The following is a 19361-nucleotide window of genomic DNA, read 5'->3' as shown; positions in this document are numbered from 1 at the left end:
TTATATATTGCTCAATAAAGAATGATTACTAAATGCAACTAACCTCTCTCTCTCTCTCTCTCTCTCACACACACACACACACACACACACACACACACACGGGCCATTTGCGTGTCACCGAAACTGGGTCTTTTCACAAAAACGCATCGACATGCATGCATTTCCGCAGGCCCCACCGTGACCATAAAATCTGGGCACTCCTTTTCCTCGCAGAAAAGGAGCCCAAAATCAATGAGAGCCCCCCGCTTACAGTGAAAAGGGTTCCCGTAGGGGGGGGTTGACCTGATTCCATTCCCAAGGAAAGGAAAGGGCGGAAGAGGCACCCTCTTCTGTGACACGCAAACACGGGCCCTCAAAGATTCAATCATGGGAAAATGAATTTCTTCAATGAAGTGATAGAAAAAGTAACTTGAGGCGGTCATATGAGCAGTTTGTTGACAAGATAGGCACCCATCCGATTTTTTTTTAAATGTAAGCAGTTAAAACGTAATCTTGCCATAAGACAGGCGCCTATACGTAAATCTCTTCTGTGTTTCAAATCAAACAAAATGGGAAATGTTGGACAAGATATTTCTAAATAGATTTGTCATTTGGACAACGTACGTCCAGGCAATCAAACGTCCCAAAAAAGTCATCGTGGCTCTGTCATGTATGTGAAGTCAAACGGCAATTAGAAAATAAAACAAAAAAAAGGTTCTTGGCAGATTGCATCATTGCAGCAAAAATTCGCAGTTTTTGGGGGTCAAGAGGAAAAGTCAGACTGGAACTTCACAGACAACAGCAGAATTTCTAAGAAATTTTTTCAACCTGACTTGCCAGTCAGTCGATAACTTTTGCCACATTTAAGAGATGGGAAAAAGAAAAGAAAAACAAATCAAGACAGAAACATCTCTACATCCATTAACTAGATGCACTAGCTAATCCGTTGGTTTACTAAAACACTCAGCAAAGAATGACAGAACTCACCCTCAGGAAAATCATACGAGCAAAAAAAAAATTATCAATCTCTGGATCAACTTTCCCAGAGAAATAATTATATAACAAAAGGCTCTTGCACTTTCACAAATTTTATTATTCAAAAAGGGTGATAAAAGCTATGCGGAGGCTAAAGAAGTTACTTTGCTGCAGCTTTTACTGCTTTCTGGGCTGCATCATCCAAATCCTCCGCTGTGATTATTGTCATCCCACTCTCCTGCATGTTTGCATATCAGCTGCATCACTTCTCCCAGACGAAGGCTTAAGAGAGATGCAAAGAATCAACATAAGTGGATCTAGAAGGTTACCTTCAAAATTCTCTTCCCATGGTCAACATTGGTTCCTTCCAAGCGAACAACAACGGGCACTTTGAGGGAAACCTGACAAAGAAAGCTTAGAAGCATCCTCAGGATGTTCAAGAAAAATTGATGCGACCAACAATGAAAAATGAAGTATAACACATGTTTCTGTTTCAATAGGGAAGACCAAAGAATCCTCAGGGCACGTGCTAAGTGAGAAAAATTGTCATGTGGGTGGAATGTCATTTCTATGAACGCTTCCCCTTAAGAAGAATATTCACATGAAAAACTTCTACTATGTTTGTTGCGTGTGGGAATACTATAGGGTAGGAAAATTTATTTGGGGTTTCAGGATTCAAGTGTCAGACTTGGATTTATTTATTGGGGTGCAGAGATGGAGATGGACAATTTTTTTCCTAGTACAACTGGCAAAAACTGTACCAAATGGTTTTTACCGTAATGTAAACTGCTGGGAGAATCCCACCAGCTATCCTCTAAAACTCAGATGTCCCAGGTTTCTCATCAAAGATAAACATACTTTCCACCAAAAAATCACCCTCTTTGCATTCAGTGATTCTTAGTTTGTGCATGAATGCATGAAAAAAAGTGTCCAAGAGAGAGAGAGAGAGAGAGAGAGAGAGAGAGAGAGAGAGAGGCACAAACTGACTGGTGCCCGAAAACATTACCAGTTTGGCAGCATTAACGATGCCACTTGCAATTACATCGCATTTCATGATGCCCCCAAATATGTTGACCAATATTGCTTTCACCTTTTCATCAGATGTTAAAATTTTGAATGCTTCCACCACCTACATGACATTTTAAAGCACAACGATTAAACACCATCTTGTGCCATGATAAACTGAAGTCATGGTTCAATTATATTTGTTAAGATTTTCTTGTGAAAGATTTCCTATAAATTTGTTTTTTCAAATAGAAAATTCTTTTCACTGTTTTCTGTTTTCATTCTAAAAAATCAGTGCTAGCATATTCTTAAGGTTTTGCTAAAAAAAAAGCTTCATTTCAAGTTTTCCTGAGAAAAAACTTTGCGGATATAGTTGCGAGAATGATAGTAGGCAGATAATAGCATAAAATGCCAAAAAATATAAACCATATAAACTATGTCACATGGGTGCGGGTGCGGCGTAATTTCAAAATTTTTGGACACGGGGAGGCGGCTATATATATATATATATATATATATATATATATATATATATATATATATATATATATATAAAGATCATTTTTTTGCCCTTAAAATGGACATTTTTGGACTCGGTCAACATTGACCGAGTCCAAAACGAGGACGTTCTCGGCCTCGATTCGTTGACCGAGTCCGAGACGTGTCCTTAGCCGCACCCGTGTCGACTTGGGTGCGGTGCCTCCCTAGCCGAGTCCGTGTGACTTAGCATATAAACCATGTGCAATATAACACCTCTTATCAACACCATGTCATATGAGGAAAGGAAGAGAACAGGATTCACCCAATATCCAGAAAAGGTCAATAGGTTAAAAACCATAGTCGCATAGCAAACTAAAAATCGGTATAGGCACCGATGCCACCATCAATAACAACTTTTTGAAATATTTTGTGCCCATTCCTAGAGGGATAAAGCAAAATCATTAAGTATCATCAAATTCGCACCATATTCCCTTATGATGGAACTCCAACTTTTATCAATCTGCATGTTTACTTCCAAATGCAGGGTAATTCATTCAAAGGATTAGCAGACTAAACAAAGTAATCCAAGAAAATGAAGTGCCCAATTATAACTGTGAACTTAAATTCTGAAAATGCAGCCCTTACCTGGTTCTCTGAGGCATTTCCACCAACATCTAGAAAATTGGCAGGCGTTCCTCCATGTAGCTTAATTATGTCCATAGTTGCCATTGCCAACCCTGCTCCATTGACCATGCATCCAATCTCTCCATCTAACCCAATATAGTTTAGGTCTACCTTTGCTGCAGCAACCTGCAGAAGAAAAAAAAATGCTGATGATATATGGGATCATAGATTTCGGTAGTAGTTTAGATTCGAAAGATCACAAAGTAACTATATCTGCATAAGCGCTAGGGATTTACGAATTACAGTAGAGCAGATTCAGTTAGTTTAAGCTCCAAAGCAATGTCGTCAGTATCATTGCGAATCGGCCAACTCATATCATATCAACCAGAAATTGATACAAAACCAAGCTGATTCAGCTTATTTTTTAAAATATTTCTTAATATTTCTGTGACATGTGTCATCTGCTGGTTACAAATTAGCTGATTCAGTTCAATTCAGTTCAAAATTGGAATTGGCCAATTCAACTGAATAGTTTGAAAAAGATTCAGGAACTGCTATGATTCATGAAGTAACTATATCTACATAAGCACTAAGGATTTACAAATTACAATGGACCAGATTCAGATATCAGACTCCAGAACTGACTGAGCTTAATCCAGTACTGATTTTGGTTCCCATGGCAGTAGATCTGACACTCATACAAATAAAATATAAAAGGTTCTGGATAACTGTCAGGCAATTGGAACTGGATTAACAGGATCAGAACTGAACCTGATCTGATCGGTACGTGATACACTCTAAGTCAAATCCAGCTAAACAAGAGCTTACATATGATGAATAAGATAGCACATCCCAAGGTCAAAACTCAAAAGCTTCCAAGAAATTAATTTTACACACACAAAACACATATACAGGTGTGGAGCTAGACCTCTCTAGGGTCCTCTTGAGATGAATCACGAAGAGAGAATATTTCTTTCTGGCGAAAAGCAGCATTATCATCAAAATTTAATTTTGCATCAGCTGCTACCAACTGTCCATCAGAAGTCTCAGCCATTGGATTGATCTGTAAAAGTAAGAACTTATATTTATGGCCAAAATTTAAATAAATGATGCATGTGTGTATGCTATCTAACTTTAAACTAGTTATATTAATCTTAACAGCATTCAACTGATTGAAACAACCAAAACACCCTTAAAAGTAATGGCATTTTTTAAAATATAGTAGTTACTTTCAATTTTCAAAATTCAAAGTACTAAAGTACACCTTGTTATGTTTTGAAAGATGTTTGATTTGTTTATTTCCCATGAAAACAAGACTCACTGTATCCCAAAAGTTATCATGTATTTTACCAATGCATATGCTTTTAAGGTCATTTTGGTCATACCAATAACTGATGCTGCTAATGTTAATATAACTAGTTTAAGTTAGATAATCTGAAATATGCATGCATGTATATATCTACGTATGTATACATGTATACCAATTATCTAACAATTTTTTTGCATTGGAAGAGCAAAAGATGAAAAAATGGAGAAGGCCAGATCCAATGATCATCCTATCAAGTAAGACTTCTTGTGAGATATTTATAAAAGAAGTGAAGGATTCACCTCCAGAAGTGTGCAGTCACACTCGCAGAAAAGCTTATAGAGCTTCTTCACTTGTTCAATGGAGGAATTCCTATCAGCCAGTTTGGGTGACAAGCCATCCACAACTTTGGCAGCATCTTCATCAGTGATCCCCTTGAAAACATCAATAGGCACCTGACAATGCAAATGATGAACTATAGCTTAGCAATTGCACTTGCATGCAAAAGGGAAAAGAAATCAAGAGAAGCAATGAGCCAGGATACAACTGTCGCGATGCATAATCAACTTAATTTTCAGACAGCTAATCATGTACTTAATGGGATACTAATCACCAGAATATTTCGTAAGTGCATGATACATGGTATCTATAACAAGCCTTAGTAAAACTGAGACAAGTAGAACACAGTTTGCTCGCTCTTTTCCTTTCTTTTTCTTTTAGCAAGTGCATTCATGCACACACAAGGGGCAGGACAAACATGACAAGCAGCGCTGGACGGGGAATCAATGTGATCCATGACCCAGTGGGTTGAGTGACCCAACTCAAAACATGTATACCCAATTACGTTTTGGGATAGATCTGTGAATAGGTAGTTTCCAAAGCAAAAATGATCCAGAACAGACTGAACTCGTTGACCTGAAACTAACTGCTGAGCACTACTTACCAGAGCGTAAATCACCAAATATGCTATAGATAGATAAAAATATTATCTATATGGTAATATAAAGTTTGATATATTTATAACATAGTTCATTATAATGATAGTCTCAATGCACCAACACAAGTTTAGAAAAGAACTGTATTATTAGTTCTTTTTGTTTCTTGTTTTCAAGCAGATCCAAAACTAGATGGGTTGGGCATGGGTTTAGTTAAAAAAAACAGATTATTTTAGACCTAATCTGACTCATGGTTTCGGCACAGCTTGATGTAAACCATTTCCAGCCCTGCCAGCAAGCCAGGCCCAATATGAAGAACCTATGTCTAGGATAAGTCCCACATGTTAAGGACTTGATATGGATCCTGGATCCTGGATATGTTCCTATTTCTGTCTACTGTAGCATGTTTATGTATTGTAACCTGTCAAGGGCATTCTTGTAATTTGTCTCACATAAAGCTATATATATATATATCCCATACCTAAACAGATTGCTGGACGTCTCTTTGCCTCCAAACTTCTCTCTTTCAAAATCTTTATCTATCGTTCCTGTTTTTTAAAATCTCCTTTTTATATTATGCCCAATTTATTCTATATTTGTTATCAAATCTAATTTCAGACTTGTGAATACTCTTTCATCAAATCTAAGTTCAGCCCTAATTTTCTTCCCTCTTAAACAGTGTTTTGCTTTTCCTTGAATCTTGCATTTGTTTCCCACCTAGTATTCAGATCTGATTGACAATCTGATCAGATCAAGATCGAACCTTATTTGGGCGTGACATCTCAAAATATGGCTACATATATTGACGTCTCTCTCAAAAAAAAAGGGCGGCTCTTACATTTAGCGTGACTGATTCTTGATCAGATAATGTTAGATCTGATCTGAATCTGACAGCCTCAAAAAGGAAAAAAAAAACTGACGTCAACTTTGGGTTTGATCAGATTTGTCTTGCTTTCTTTCTTGGGTCAGATTCTACCCAGTCCAATTTGTCCTAGTTTACTTTTAGTTTTTTATTTATCATGGCATCCAGTTCTTATCCAATTTCTTCTTCCTTCTTGAGCCAGCTTGTTACCGAAAAGCTTGATTCATCCAACTTTGTGACATGGAACAAGCAAATCATTCCTTTTATTAGCTGTTATGATCTCATGGGGCATCTCGATGGATCGATCCCCGTGCCTCAGGAGCTCATCCCTACAACAGACAAATCTGGAGAGGAAAAAGATGGAGGATCTTCTATGATTAAGAATCCGAAGTTCGGTATTTGGAGAAAGAATAACCAATCCGTAGTGGCTTTCATAACAGCCACACTGTCAAGAGAGGTTTGATTGCATGTTCCTCCGGAGTTTCAGCTGTAGAGTTGTGGAAAATCTTACATGACTGGTTTGAGCAAATCTCCACCCGTAAGATCTACCGCTTGAAAACGGAGTCTGCTGAGATTAAAAGGGGGCAATTCTAATGTTGAGGAGTACCTGAATCGCATAAAGCAAATAGTTGATCAGCTTGATGCTATTGGAGCTCTTCTTTCCGATGAAGATATTTGTATGAAGACATTGCGGGGTTTAGGTAGTGAATACAATATGCTCACTACTATGTTTACCGGCCTAACTCCACATCAATTTTTTGATGATCTTCGCTCTATGTTGTTGGAACACAAGGCGGTGTTCAATATTTCGTCATCATCTCAAAAGGGTGAAGAAAATCACGATGCGTTGATTGCAGCAACTCCTAAGAATGTCATTCGTGGTGGTTCCAATTTCAGAGGGCGTGGAGGAAAGTCTGGAAGACGTGGACCAAGTTTTGTTCCCACTCCTCCAGGATCTAAGCAGTGCTGCGTTGTATGCCAAATGTGCGGGAAGAAGGGGCACTCTTGTTCAAACTACTATTCCAGATATGAACCTACATATCGGCCTCCGACAATCCCTATTCCATCACATTTTCGGGAAATGGCTGGAGTGCCTACAGGTGCTGCCCTTGCACCAGTTTGTGGTAACCAACCTCCTCTTTATCCACAATTTCAAGCCAACTCCTATGCTCTGCAGTCTCAAGGCAGTTCTTATGCTCCTTCTATCGCTGGTTCTTCAAATCTTGAGGCTCTTAGTGCATCTCTTAGCCAACTGAATTTCCAGCATAACCCAACAAAGCAATAAGTGGAGTGTCAACGCTCATAGGCAGGCTACTAATGAGCAGCAACACGGTTCTACTCAAAATGTGTAGTATTTTGATTCCGGGGCTGCACATCAACATGACTGGTGATCTAGGAAAACTTCTTCATGCTGAATCATATCGTGGGATAGGAAATATTGTTACTGGTGAAGGAAAAGGTCACCCAATCACTCACCTAGGGACTGTTGTCATTCCCATTAGTCAAGGTCAATTTCATTTGTCTAATACTCTTTTGGTTTCCAACATTAAAAAAAACTTGATTTTTTGTCTCTCAACTAACCCATGACACTAATTCTTGCATCCCTTTTTCTCTGTCTTCTATTTCTATGAAGGATATTCACACAAATAGGATGTTCGCTAAGGGAAAGTCCACAAAGAAGCTGATCTTTGGCATCGGTGTCTACGACAGAGTTACTGGAAGCGTCATACGCAGTGGGGAAACACGCTTCCCCAAAGAGCGTTTCAGAAGCGAGAAACGTCGTGCTTTCGAAACGCGTTGAAAGTGCAAATTTTTTTTGGGAAGCGCGCATCTCATTTTGGGAAGCTCGCTTCCCCTTTTTTATTTTTTTTTGTATTTTTTACTTATTTTTATTTTTTTTCTCTTTTCTCGCTTCCCCTTCGCTTCCTAGGTCGCTTTCGGTTCGCTTCCTAGGTCGGTTCCGAGACGATTCCTGGTTTGCTTCTAAGTCGTCCCACGCTTTCCGCTTCTTAAAATTTTGAAAGTGCCTTGCTTATCGCTTCCCGCTCCCTCGACTGGCAACTTTGGTCTAGGAGATTGCAACTGAGTTTCCTTGATATTCTATGTAATAAAAGCCTTATTACTTAAAAGAATAAGGTTGATTCCAGCTTACGTTATAGCGATAGAGTTTGAAAGAGTCATGAACTCCCTTTTTGTAAAACCAATAAAATATCTTCATTCCTTATTGAACTCATTGCTTCTGATGTTTAGAGACCATCCCCGGTTATGTCTATGTCTAAAATTCATTTTTATGTGATTTATGTGGTTGACTACATTCAGTTCACGTGGATATTTTTCTTAAAATCAAAGGATTAATTCTTCTCTGCATCTCAAAGATTCAAATATTTTGTCAAGACCAGGGTTACAAGAAGCGCCATAGGACCTAAAGAAGCGCACTTCCCCGAAGTGCATTTCAAAAGCATGGAACATGGAGCTTCCGAAACGTGCTGGGAAGCACGTTTTCCCTAAATGGGAAGCTCACTTTCCCTTCTTTTCTTCTTTTATTTTGTTTTTTTATTGTTTTTCTTTTTTTTCTCCTTTTTTCGCTTTACCCTCGCTTCCTAGGTAGCTTTCAATTTGCTTCTCTTTTCGCTTCCAAGTTGATTTCTAGTTTGCTTCTAAGTCATTCCGCTTTCTAAATTTTTTGCTTCACGCTCCCGCTTCCCCAACTGACAACTCAGGTCGATACACAATTTCCCTGGAAAACCCTTGCCCTATGGAGTGATGAAGGTGGCGAATACATTTCTGCTGAGTTTAAACTTCTTCCCCTAGGACACCTCTCCAAAATGGTGTGACTAAGTGCAAACATCGACACATTGTCAAAACAACCCTCACCATGATGTATGATGCGAACTTAAAGGCACAATTTGTGGACCGAAGCTCTCCACATGGCGGTACATTTATTTAACATGATGCCTCGTAATTTTCTTGATGGGGAAGTTCCATACCGCAAGTTATATGGGAAATACCCAGATTATACTCGTCACTAAGCCTTTGGGTGTAGGTGTTTTGTGCATGTAGACGATTCACAAAGAAACAAGTTTTCACCGAGATAAAAGTCTATAAAAGTCCCATACATGTTTATGACAGTGTACCTATCACTATCGTGGCTTATTCAGATGTCTGGAGAGGTGATCCTACAAACTGAAGGTCAGTCACTAGATATGGTGTATATTTGGTGTCACACTTGATTTCTTGGTCCAACAGAAGGCAGAGAACCGTGGTAAAATCCAGCATTAAGGCGGAATGCCGAGCTATGGAAGCAATCACAGCTGAAGTTTCATGGATACGACACTTGTTTGTGAGTTTACATAGGAGAGTCACTCGTTCCCTGCTTTATTGCGATAATAAAAGTGTATGATTCTCATTCAGCATGGTAAGATGAAACACTTGGAATTAGGTCAGCATTTTGTGAGAAAAAAGTTGAAGACCAAGAAATTCAACCGGTATTCATACGTGAAGATCAGATAGTGGATTTGTTTACGAAACCACTCATTGATAGTTGACATTGGTACTTAAAAAAAAAACTGTCCATGGTTTTAACCCATGCCCGGTGTGACGGGGCGTGTTAATGACTGGATATGGATCATGGATATGTTCCTATTTTTGTCTATTGTAGCATGTTTATATATTGTAACCTGTCAAGGGCATTCTTGTAATTGTCTCATGTAAAGCAATATATATATATATATATATATATTAGACGTCCCAGCACTAAACAGATTGCTGTATGTCTCCTTGCCTCCAAACTTCTCTTCTCCTTTCTTCTTGTTTGGCACAACAGGGCACAGATTCTGAGGCAGGGCTTCACACCACACATTAAAATAAGCCTCACATTCATGTTGGGCCAGCCCAACTCAGCTCATGATCAACCATTGGTAGATCTACAAGCTACTTTTATTCCAGGCAACACAAGAACGTCAAATAACTATATAAATTCACTCAAAAGAAGAAATCGTTTGTTTCAGTATTAAGGCAATCAACACGAGTGCAGATGCATATATACATGCACTAAATGCAAGAAGTTGAAATGATATAGCTAAAGAGAGGAAACATGCAAATTCATAGCACTGTCATTATCAACATTTACCTTTATAATCATGTCGGGGAATTTCTCCGCAAGGTCTTCTATACTTGTCCCACCCTTCTTACAGGCAATTATGATCTACACCACAAAACAAATATTCTATCTTGTTATCACCGAAGAAGAAACTATGAACATGCAAATACCATGAAATAATAGGCCTCCACTGTAAGCAAGTTTTCTTGCAGAAAAGATGCATTAACAACCGTCCAAACTGTAATGAAATATGCGGAATTACAAAAGCAAAGTGCAAAAGCACGTATAAGTTCAAGAACGGACAATTACAAAGAAGATAGACAAGCACACAGGTACATAAACACAATTCCATTAAGGGACAATACCACAAGCTAATAAAAATAAATATTATTGAAGAGAATAAAAAAGGCACTCTCCTATTTATATAGGAACACAAGAGGGGGGAGACCATTGGGAGTTCTCCTTCGTAGAGTCGTTGGAGAGCTCCCAACGGACATATTTATAACTGCTGGGGCCCCAACGACTCTATGGAGTGGGGCCCCAATGTTAAGAAAAAGAGAAAAAAATTAATTGTTTTTAATAAACAACTATTATTACATGTAAAAAGACAAAAAATGCCGCTATTAAGAAAACTGTTACAATACAACAACAACAACTACGCCTTCATCCCAAAACAATTGGGGTCGGCGATATGAACCAAAAAAGAAAATCATTCTGGGTCTTCCACACGAATCCTTCTCCAATCATTTTTATCCAATGCTATGTCCTCGGTGAGGTTCAAAGCATTCATATCCTTTCCTATCATCTCCATCCAAGTCTTCCTAGGCCTACCCCGACCTCTTTTAACTAATATATTTTCCCATTTCTCCTTCCTTCTAACTGGAGCATCATTTGGCCTTCGTCGAATATGTCCAAACCACCGTAAATGATTCTCTATTAAATTATTTTCAATGGGTGCAATGCCTACCTTCTTACGTATCCCCTCGTTCCGAATCTTATCTTTTATTGTATTTCCACATATCCAAAACTGTTACAATATATATATATATATATATATATATATATATATTAATACTCTCCCTCAAACTTTACGGGAAAATGATGAAAAGTTTGCTAAGGAGAAAAAAAATCGAAAAGCAGGAAGAATATTGGTGAAAAAATCAGGCAACTGTTACTCCGATGTGATATACGACAACGTAATAGTTCCTCTCAGATATTCATCACAAACACAATGACAAACCATCTCAATATGTTTGGTGCGCTTATGGAAGGTGTGATTGCTTGCAATGTAAATTGCACTCATATTGTCAGAGACATCTTCGATGGTGTTGAGATGATAATTCTCATATCACTAAGAAGACTTTTAAGCCACAAGAAGCTCCATGGTCGTTATGGTCATTACATAATATTCGGTTTAATGATATTTTTTGTTGTTTCTTACACCATCAAGAGATCAACGAATCTCTTAAAAAGACACAAAAATCGGTAGTTGAGATTCTATTATTTGGGTTACAACCCAGTCAACATCAGTATAAGCAATTAAATCTAAAGATAATAAAGAGGATAAAAAAACCATTTAAAATGGTGTTTTTATTGTATGGCACAATCCTCATAACTACCGCCATGTGGACTGTAGTAGGGGCATATTGGAACTGACTTGCAGCATGAACAACATGAGTGATATCAGGTCGAGTGATGGAGAGGCAAGTGAGAGATCCAATTAAGTGACGATATAGAATAAGATCCTTCAAGCAATACACCATCTTCGAGTCTTAATTTAGCATTTATGACTTCTGGTGTATCCTTTTCATCTGAAACTCCTGACCTAGCACCTATGGCAGCAACTAATTTCATTTGAGAGAGAATATAGCCTCTGAGAGAGTAGGCAACCTCAATTCCTAAGAAGTATCTCAAAAAACCCAAGTTAGACATATCAAAGGTTTTTTTTTAAATTGATTTAATTTCAATAAACCATCTTTGTTATTTTCTATGATGATCATATCATCAACATCTAAAAGAAGAATTATAATTGTAGTATTTGTCTTCCTGACAAAGAGAGCAGTGTCAATATACAAAAAATAAATCCCAAATTAATCAAAACATTAATAAATTTATCATACCAAGCCTTAGGATCTTGTTTAAAACCATATAAGACCTTTTTAAGTTTAAAATTTTTTTTATTTAAATACCCTTAGAGGAGGTTCCATGTAAACTTCATTAGCAAGTTCTCCATTCAAAAAAGGCATTTTTAACATCTAAGTGAAAAATAAGTCATTTCTTAATACAATTAATTGACGATATAGAGTAGGATCCTTCAAACAATACACCATCTTCAAGTCTCAATTTAGCATTTATGACTTATGGTATCTCCACCTTATCTAAAACTCTAGACCTAGCACATATGTTAGCAACTAATTTCATTTAAGAGAAAATATAACTTCAAGGAGAGTAAGCAACCTCAATTCCTAAAAAAGTATCTCAAAAAACCCAAGTCAGACATATCAAAGGTTTTCTTTAAAATTGATTTAATTTCAATAACATTTTCTTTGTCATTTCTTATGATGATCATATCATCAACATATAAAAGAAGAATAACAATTGTAGTACTTGATTTATTGACAAAGATAGCAGTGTCAATATAACAAGAAATAAATCCCAAATTAATCAAAATATTAATAAATTTATCATATCAAGCCTTAGGAGTTTGTTTAAGACCATACAAGACCTTAAGTTTTAAAAAAAATCATTTAAATTAACCCCTGGAGGAGGTTCCATGTAAACTTTCTCACCAAGTTTTTCATTCAAAAAGGCATTTTTAACATCTAATTGAAAAATAAGCCATTTCTTAATAGAGACAATGGCAATGAGAGCTCGAACACTAGCCATTCTTACTACTAGAGTAAAGGTTTCCTCATAATTTATTCCATACTCTTGAACATACATTTTGGCAACTAGCCTTGCTTTATATCTCTCTAATGATCTATCACTTTTGATTTTGACTTTAAACACCCATATATATCCTATTTCCCAGGTGTTGGCTTTTCTAAAAGCATTAAGTTCAAATTTCATTGTTTCATTCCAATGAGAGTATTGTTTGACATTATTATAATGAGATAGTTCATAATAAGAGTGAAGAGTTATTACTCATACTCTAAAGTTTGGAAAAAATGAGTCATATGACACAAATCTACTTGGAGCACTAGAGATTCGATTTGATCTCTTGAGTTAAGATTCTTCTAAGGATATGTTTTGAGAGAACTTGTCAAGGGCACATGGGTTATTACATTCACCCTGTCTAGTATACACATGCATATCATTCGATACATTTTCATTTAAACTTTCATATTGATTACTAATTTCATCAACAATCGGATGCTCAATACTAGAGTTATTGTTAAAAGACTACAACACCTCAATAGAGTTAGACTCATTATGTCTTGGTAATAGATCAAATAGAAATGAGTAATCAATTTCTTCTTTAGGTTCTTTGATATCAAACCCATTTTCATTTTCAAGAAAATTGACATCTTTTGAAACATAGAGTTTGTTATTTGTTGAATCAAAACATCTATATCTTTTGTTATTTGCTCCATAGCCCAAGAAAACATATTGAATGTCTTTTGGGAATAGTTTACCATTTTTATGGCTAAGCCCATAACACTTACAACCAAGGATTCTTAGTCTTTTAAAATCAAGGGTCATTTTAAAAAGATTTTCAAATAGAGAAACATTTTGTAACGAAGACGAAAGAATTTTATTTATTAAGTATGTTGAGGTTAGAACGGCTTCAACCCAAAAAAAAATTTTGAATGTCCTTTGAAATTAAGAGTCCTAATGGTTTTTATTATATGCCTATGCTTTCTTTCGGCTAATCCATTTTGTTGCGGAGTTCTATGATATGATTTTTTATGACAAATTTCATTTTGTTTCAAGTAGCTTTGAAAATTATTTGTCATGAAGTTTCCTCCTGAATCCGATCTAAGAATAGATAGATTTCTAAGAAATTGATTTTTAACCATTATATGAAATTCCTTAAAAAATGAAAACACATCAGATTTATGACTTAGAAAATAAATCCATGTATATCTAGTAAAATCATCAACAAAAATAACATAATAAGAGTAACCTCCTTTTGATATGACGGGTGAAGGATCTGAATGCACTAATTCAAAAGGCCGAGTAGAAATAAGTGTTCTTTGAGGAAATGGAATGACTTTCATTTTTTCGAAAATAAAATCTTTACAAGATATATCTTTTTCATTATATATATTTTCCAAGAAAGGAAAGAGAGACGTCTTCGAAAAACTAGGATGTCCAAGTATCAATACTTTTGTCATGTACAAAATTACAAAATGACTTGGGTGGAAGGGGCAAAAAAATCATAATTTAAAAATCGCCTCTCCTATGGACTTGCCCAATCGGCCTCCCTGATTGGAGATCTTGCACGGTGCAATCCTTAGGTGAAAAAGAAATTTTGCAACCATAATCGAAAATTCCTTTATTTTTGGAACAAGAAATTTTTGGGTCAAGTATTCCAATACTATCTATGTTTTAAAAAGTTTGATCAGCGGTTGAAACACAAGATGAAGTAGAATTAGTGCAAACTTTGAAAAGAGAATTCTTATGAGGTGTCATGTGAAAGGAAGCACCTGAATAAAAAATCCATATACCTAGAGGAGACGAAGAAGATGCAATGGCAACACCCAACGTAGAGGATGATTTGAGAAGTTGTTGAAGTGCCTCTGATATTTGGTTAAATGTCTTTAATATCTTCTCTATTTTTTTTTCTTCTTTCTTAGGTGTGATTTCTCCAACGAAAGCAATTTTACCTTTAAACTTTGGACATACCGATCTAATGTGTCCAGGTTCATTACAATGGTGGCAAATAGCACCCTTCCTATATCTATTGTTATAGTTGGACCCATTACTATAATTATTTTTTTTATAAAGTGAGGGGACTTATACGCCTTTGCATTCAAACCCGACCTAATAACAGCCAAAACATCATCATTCTTATTGGTCATGTCAAGACGAGTTTGTTCTTGACATACCTCAGCAAGAGCATCTTCAAGAGGCCTAACTTTGGCTCTATAAAGAAGAGAAGACCTCATTTGTTCAAATTCCGGTCTTAGACCATGAAGGAATTGAAAAAAGTGTTCCTTCTCAATTTGCTCTCTTCTAATCTCAATATTTTTGGAAGCTACCCATTTAGTCTCAAGAAGTGTTAATTCATCACAAAGAGGTGACAAAATGCTAAAATAATCCCGGACACACGTTCCCTTGCTTAGTGGATCTAATATTCTCTTGACAAAAATATTGTCTAGCAAGATCCTTTTAGGTATACGTACCCTTAAGAAAGAACTAAGCTTCATTGGCTCTTCTTAATTTAGCAATGTTGACACATTTTTATGTCAATATTGTTCATAAACCATATCAAAATTTTAGCATGATTACTTCTTCAATCGTCTATCTTTACTTGATGTTTATTGATGGCTTTAACTCGATCATCTCCAACAAAAGCTTTCTCAACACATTCTTCAACCTTGGTGAGATTTGTTAAAATACTGTGTATGTATTTATACATAACTGATATACGTATATTTATACAATATGCGTATATCAGGGATATTTTGATCATTTCATAATATCTATTTTTAGTACAGCCCATTAGGGACTAAAAAGTCTTTTTGTCCAACGACTGTTGGACTGCCTCCCTTAAGGGTATGTTAGGCTCTATAAATAGAGCCTCACCTCTCTACATAATGTTATGCTTTTCTAAAGCATTTGAAGTGTGCTAATACAATACTTTTTTTCTATTGTGCTTTTGTGAGCTTTGTACCTTTGTGCTCTTGTGGATATTTTTTTTTTGTATATCTCTTTTATGAGATTGTCATTGGTCCATTAGAGACCATATTATATTTGTGCACTTGCGTACCCCTTCGTTGGCATTCTAATTGTGCACAAGACACTTGTTTCATTACAAGCTTTAACTATCATTCAAGAGAGGTTCCCATCACAAAGCCCCAAAGTTTCTTTCCTCTAAGATGATTTTCCATGGTTGACGCCCACTTCAAGTGGTTGTATCCATTGAGTTTGAAAGAAAGCTCCACTCTTGATTCATGCTCCATAATGAAAAGAGATAGATAAAGACAAAGAAAGTGATATGCACATTTGTCGCGATCTTCAATCACCACAAGTAATACTTCCAAAATCAAGATAACCCAATGGGCTTTGATATCATGTAACGAAGTCAGCGGAATTACAAAAGCACATATAAGTCCAAGAAACACAACTGCATAAAACAAAGTCCACTAAAAGACACTACCACAAGCTAATAAAAAGAAATATTATTGGAGAATGGAAAAGGAATGAATGAAATAGGTGAGATCATTCTCCTATTTATATAACACAAAGGGGGGAGACCATTGGGAGCTCCCCTTCATAGAGACCCCAACGATCATATTTATGACCGTTGGGGCCCCAATGTTAAGAAAAAGACAAAAAAAAGTTGTTTCTAATCAACAATTATTATTACATGTAAAAAGACAAAAATGCCCTTGTCGAGCAAACTGTTACAATATATATATATATGCATACATAAATATATTTTTAACACAAGCCACTTTTGAAGATCAAATTTACAAGTGTTTTTTGGCAAATCTGACCATACGGATGCGATCTCCATGGTAAAAAACCTAAGAACTGGCTCTTGTAGCAACTGTTTTTTTTGTATATAGGATTTTATAATGTTCTAAAAATCAATGGTTTGAAAATTTTGAAGTTTTCTAGATCATAAAAAACCAATCTATACATTTAAAAGATTTACAATAAGAACCAGTTCTTAAGTTTGTGATCATGAAGATCACATCTGTATGGTCAGCTTTACCAAAAACACTTTTAAATATGATTTTTAAAAGTAGTTTGAATGGTTTGTACTTTGTACCTTCCTTTGGTTGGACAGTCCCTATTCCGGGATGCTGGGGAGGGGTGGACTGGAAAGGTCCTAACCTTCTGCCCTTTCGCAAGAAGTGGCCACTCGCAGGACTTCAACCCACGTTTTCTCATTGACAGCCATAGCATTTTACTCCCTTTTCAACCTATTAGAGTTGTTTAGCTTCAACAGCTACAAATGGTATTTACAGATGATTAATCAAAAGGGAGATCTGGATAGCATCTATGTTACAAATACAGGTATGGGTATGGGATATGACACAGGCACGAGGGTATGATATGGAAATTTCTAAAAAGATAAGAATGGGGATATCAGACATGGATATCTACATATAAAAGCACATAACATACCACACATTTGTGGTACAAGTACAACCTACAAATCCTCTACATATGAAGTTATAGACTGTCAATCATAAACTAAAAGTTTAAACATGTTAAACATATACAGTTAACTAATAGTTAATAGCAATAATATATAGTTAACATTGAACACTGATCTCGCAAGTTGACCACAAGTAGACCAGATGATAAAAAGGATAAGATGGATTTGTTCAGGTTTAAAACCCAGTTGACTAATATGCAGAAGTACTCAGTATCAGTCCGCATTTTGACATGGTATGATGCAGGTATGGGAGCCTAGTAGAAGCACCAATGTTACACAAGACGCTAAAATCAAGAAAAATTAGAATGATTTTATCATGGTTCTTTTATTAATGATTCATATAATAAATGAACACATAACATCAAAACTAAATCATCAACATGCTTGTAATTGTAAGCAGAGTTAAGAAAATCAACCAGAAAATGTATACTTCACTCTAAACAACAAAAAAACTAAAGTTTTTTTATGACAAGGAACCCTCGCCGAAGAGAGGAAAACCCTGGGTGGCGCCCCACGACCACCCTGCCTTATGTGAACAGAAAATCTAAAGTTACACAGAAACATCCACAGACCCCCATAGGTATCAGATGCTTGCATGGAGTGGCCAAGTGTGGGGCACTCCATGAACTAAAAATTGGTGTGTATCAACACAGAGTAAAAATGTTTTTGCCTATGTTACCACAAGTCTGACACTGGTATGTGTAATGAAATGGATAGAATCCAAAACACATGCAAGAACACTCCATCAATCAAGTGAAATGCTTGATTGAATCACCGAATCACCCACACAAGGGTCTTAACAAATGTTGATATTGCATATAATCACTCATAAGAGTGTTAAAGAATACATGGCCACTAGTGGCCTATTTATACAATAATCACCACAAGGGGGGGGGGGGGGGGGCAGCGCAAAGTGGCTGTTGGGCTGCTCCCAACGGTTAGAATTATAACCGTTGGGAGCAGCTCCAACAGCTACTTTGGAGCTGCTCCCAAAAAACAGAAAAAACTACAGTAAAAAACTGCAAAAAGAAACAGTAAAAAAAGACAGAAAAACAGGTTGTCAGCCCCTAGTGGGCTGACACCTATTACATTAAAAAGACCGAAATACCCTCTATGGGTAGACTCTCTAATTTCATGACGATGCAAAAAGCAACAGAGGGTATCACTCTCCTTCACTGAAGCTGAGTATCGTGTCATGACAACTACTATGTCTGAATTAGTATGGCTGAGACAACTTCTTGAAGACATGGGGGTTCACATTGCAGAACCTTCAAAATTGTGTTGTGACAACAAGAGCGTTATATACATTGTAAGCAATCATACATTTCACGAGAAGACGAAATACATTGAGATGGATTGTTACTACGTTCGTGAAGAATTCTTGCGGAAGACTATCACCTTGCCTTATGTTTTAGCCGAATATCAACTAGCGGATTTCTTCACCAAAGCGCGACCATTACCCAGATTTTACTTCTTACTTGGCAAACTCTCGATTGTTGGACCATGAGTTTGAGGGGAGGGGGAGGGGGGTGTTAAGATGTACATACATATACATATACATATACAGCAATCAGAATCAGAATAGACAATGACTTCTAATGAAGAGAAGGATGATAAAAATAAGCCAAGATTAATAGATTTTTTAATGTATCTAACAATTCTCATTACAACACTCATATGCACTGTAGTGGGAGCATGCTGAAATTGACTAGCAGAATGAATAACATGAGATATATTAGGACGAGTAATGGAAATATAAG

The 19361-nt window shown here is 36.6% G+C and overlaps 1 protein-coding gene across 2 annotated transcripts in view; it reads right to left on the bottom strand.

Annotated features, from left to right (window-relative positions):
• Positions 1-867: 867 nt before the first annotated feature.
• Positions 868-19361, bottom strand: part of LOC149819490 (succinate--CoA ligase [ADP-forming] subunit beta, mitochondrial) — a 28124-nt gene continuing 9630 nt past the window's right edge. Inside the window, exons 6-12 of one of the 2 annotated variants that reach the window (XM_089984674.1) lie at positions 10296-10370; positions 4672-4824; positions 3992-4126; positions 3085-3249; positions 1961-2083; positions 1284-1355; positions 868-1192 (exon numbers count right to left, since the gene is read on the bottom strand). In XM_089984674.1, the coding sequence (XP_089840800.1) occupies positions 1115-1192; positions 1284-1355; positions 1961-2083; positions 3085-3249; positions 3992-4126; positions 4672-4824; positions 10296-10370 (801 nt within the window). In that variant the 3' untranslated portion in view covers positions 868-1114. The remainder of the gene's footprint in view (positions 1193-1283; positions 1356-1960; positions 2084-3084; positions 3250-3991; positions 4127-4671; positions 4825-10295; positions 10371-19361) is intronic. The other variant, XM_089984675.1, reaches the window with a different exon arrangement.

The sequence above is a fragment of the Nuphar pumila genome, chromosome 13, assembly GCF_984573655.1.
Source record: "Nuphar pumila chromosome 13, dmNupPumi1.hap1.1, whole genome shotgun sequence".
Taxonomy (NCBI): Eukaryota; Viridiplantae; Streptophyta; class Magnoliopsida; order Nymphaeales; family Nymphaeaceae; genus Nuphar; species Nuphar pumila.
The sequence above is the reverse complement of the archived record's forward strand: the minus strand, read 5'-3'. Positions and strand labels throughout refer to the sequence as shown.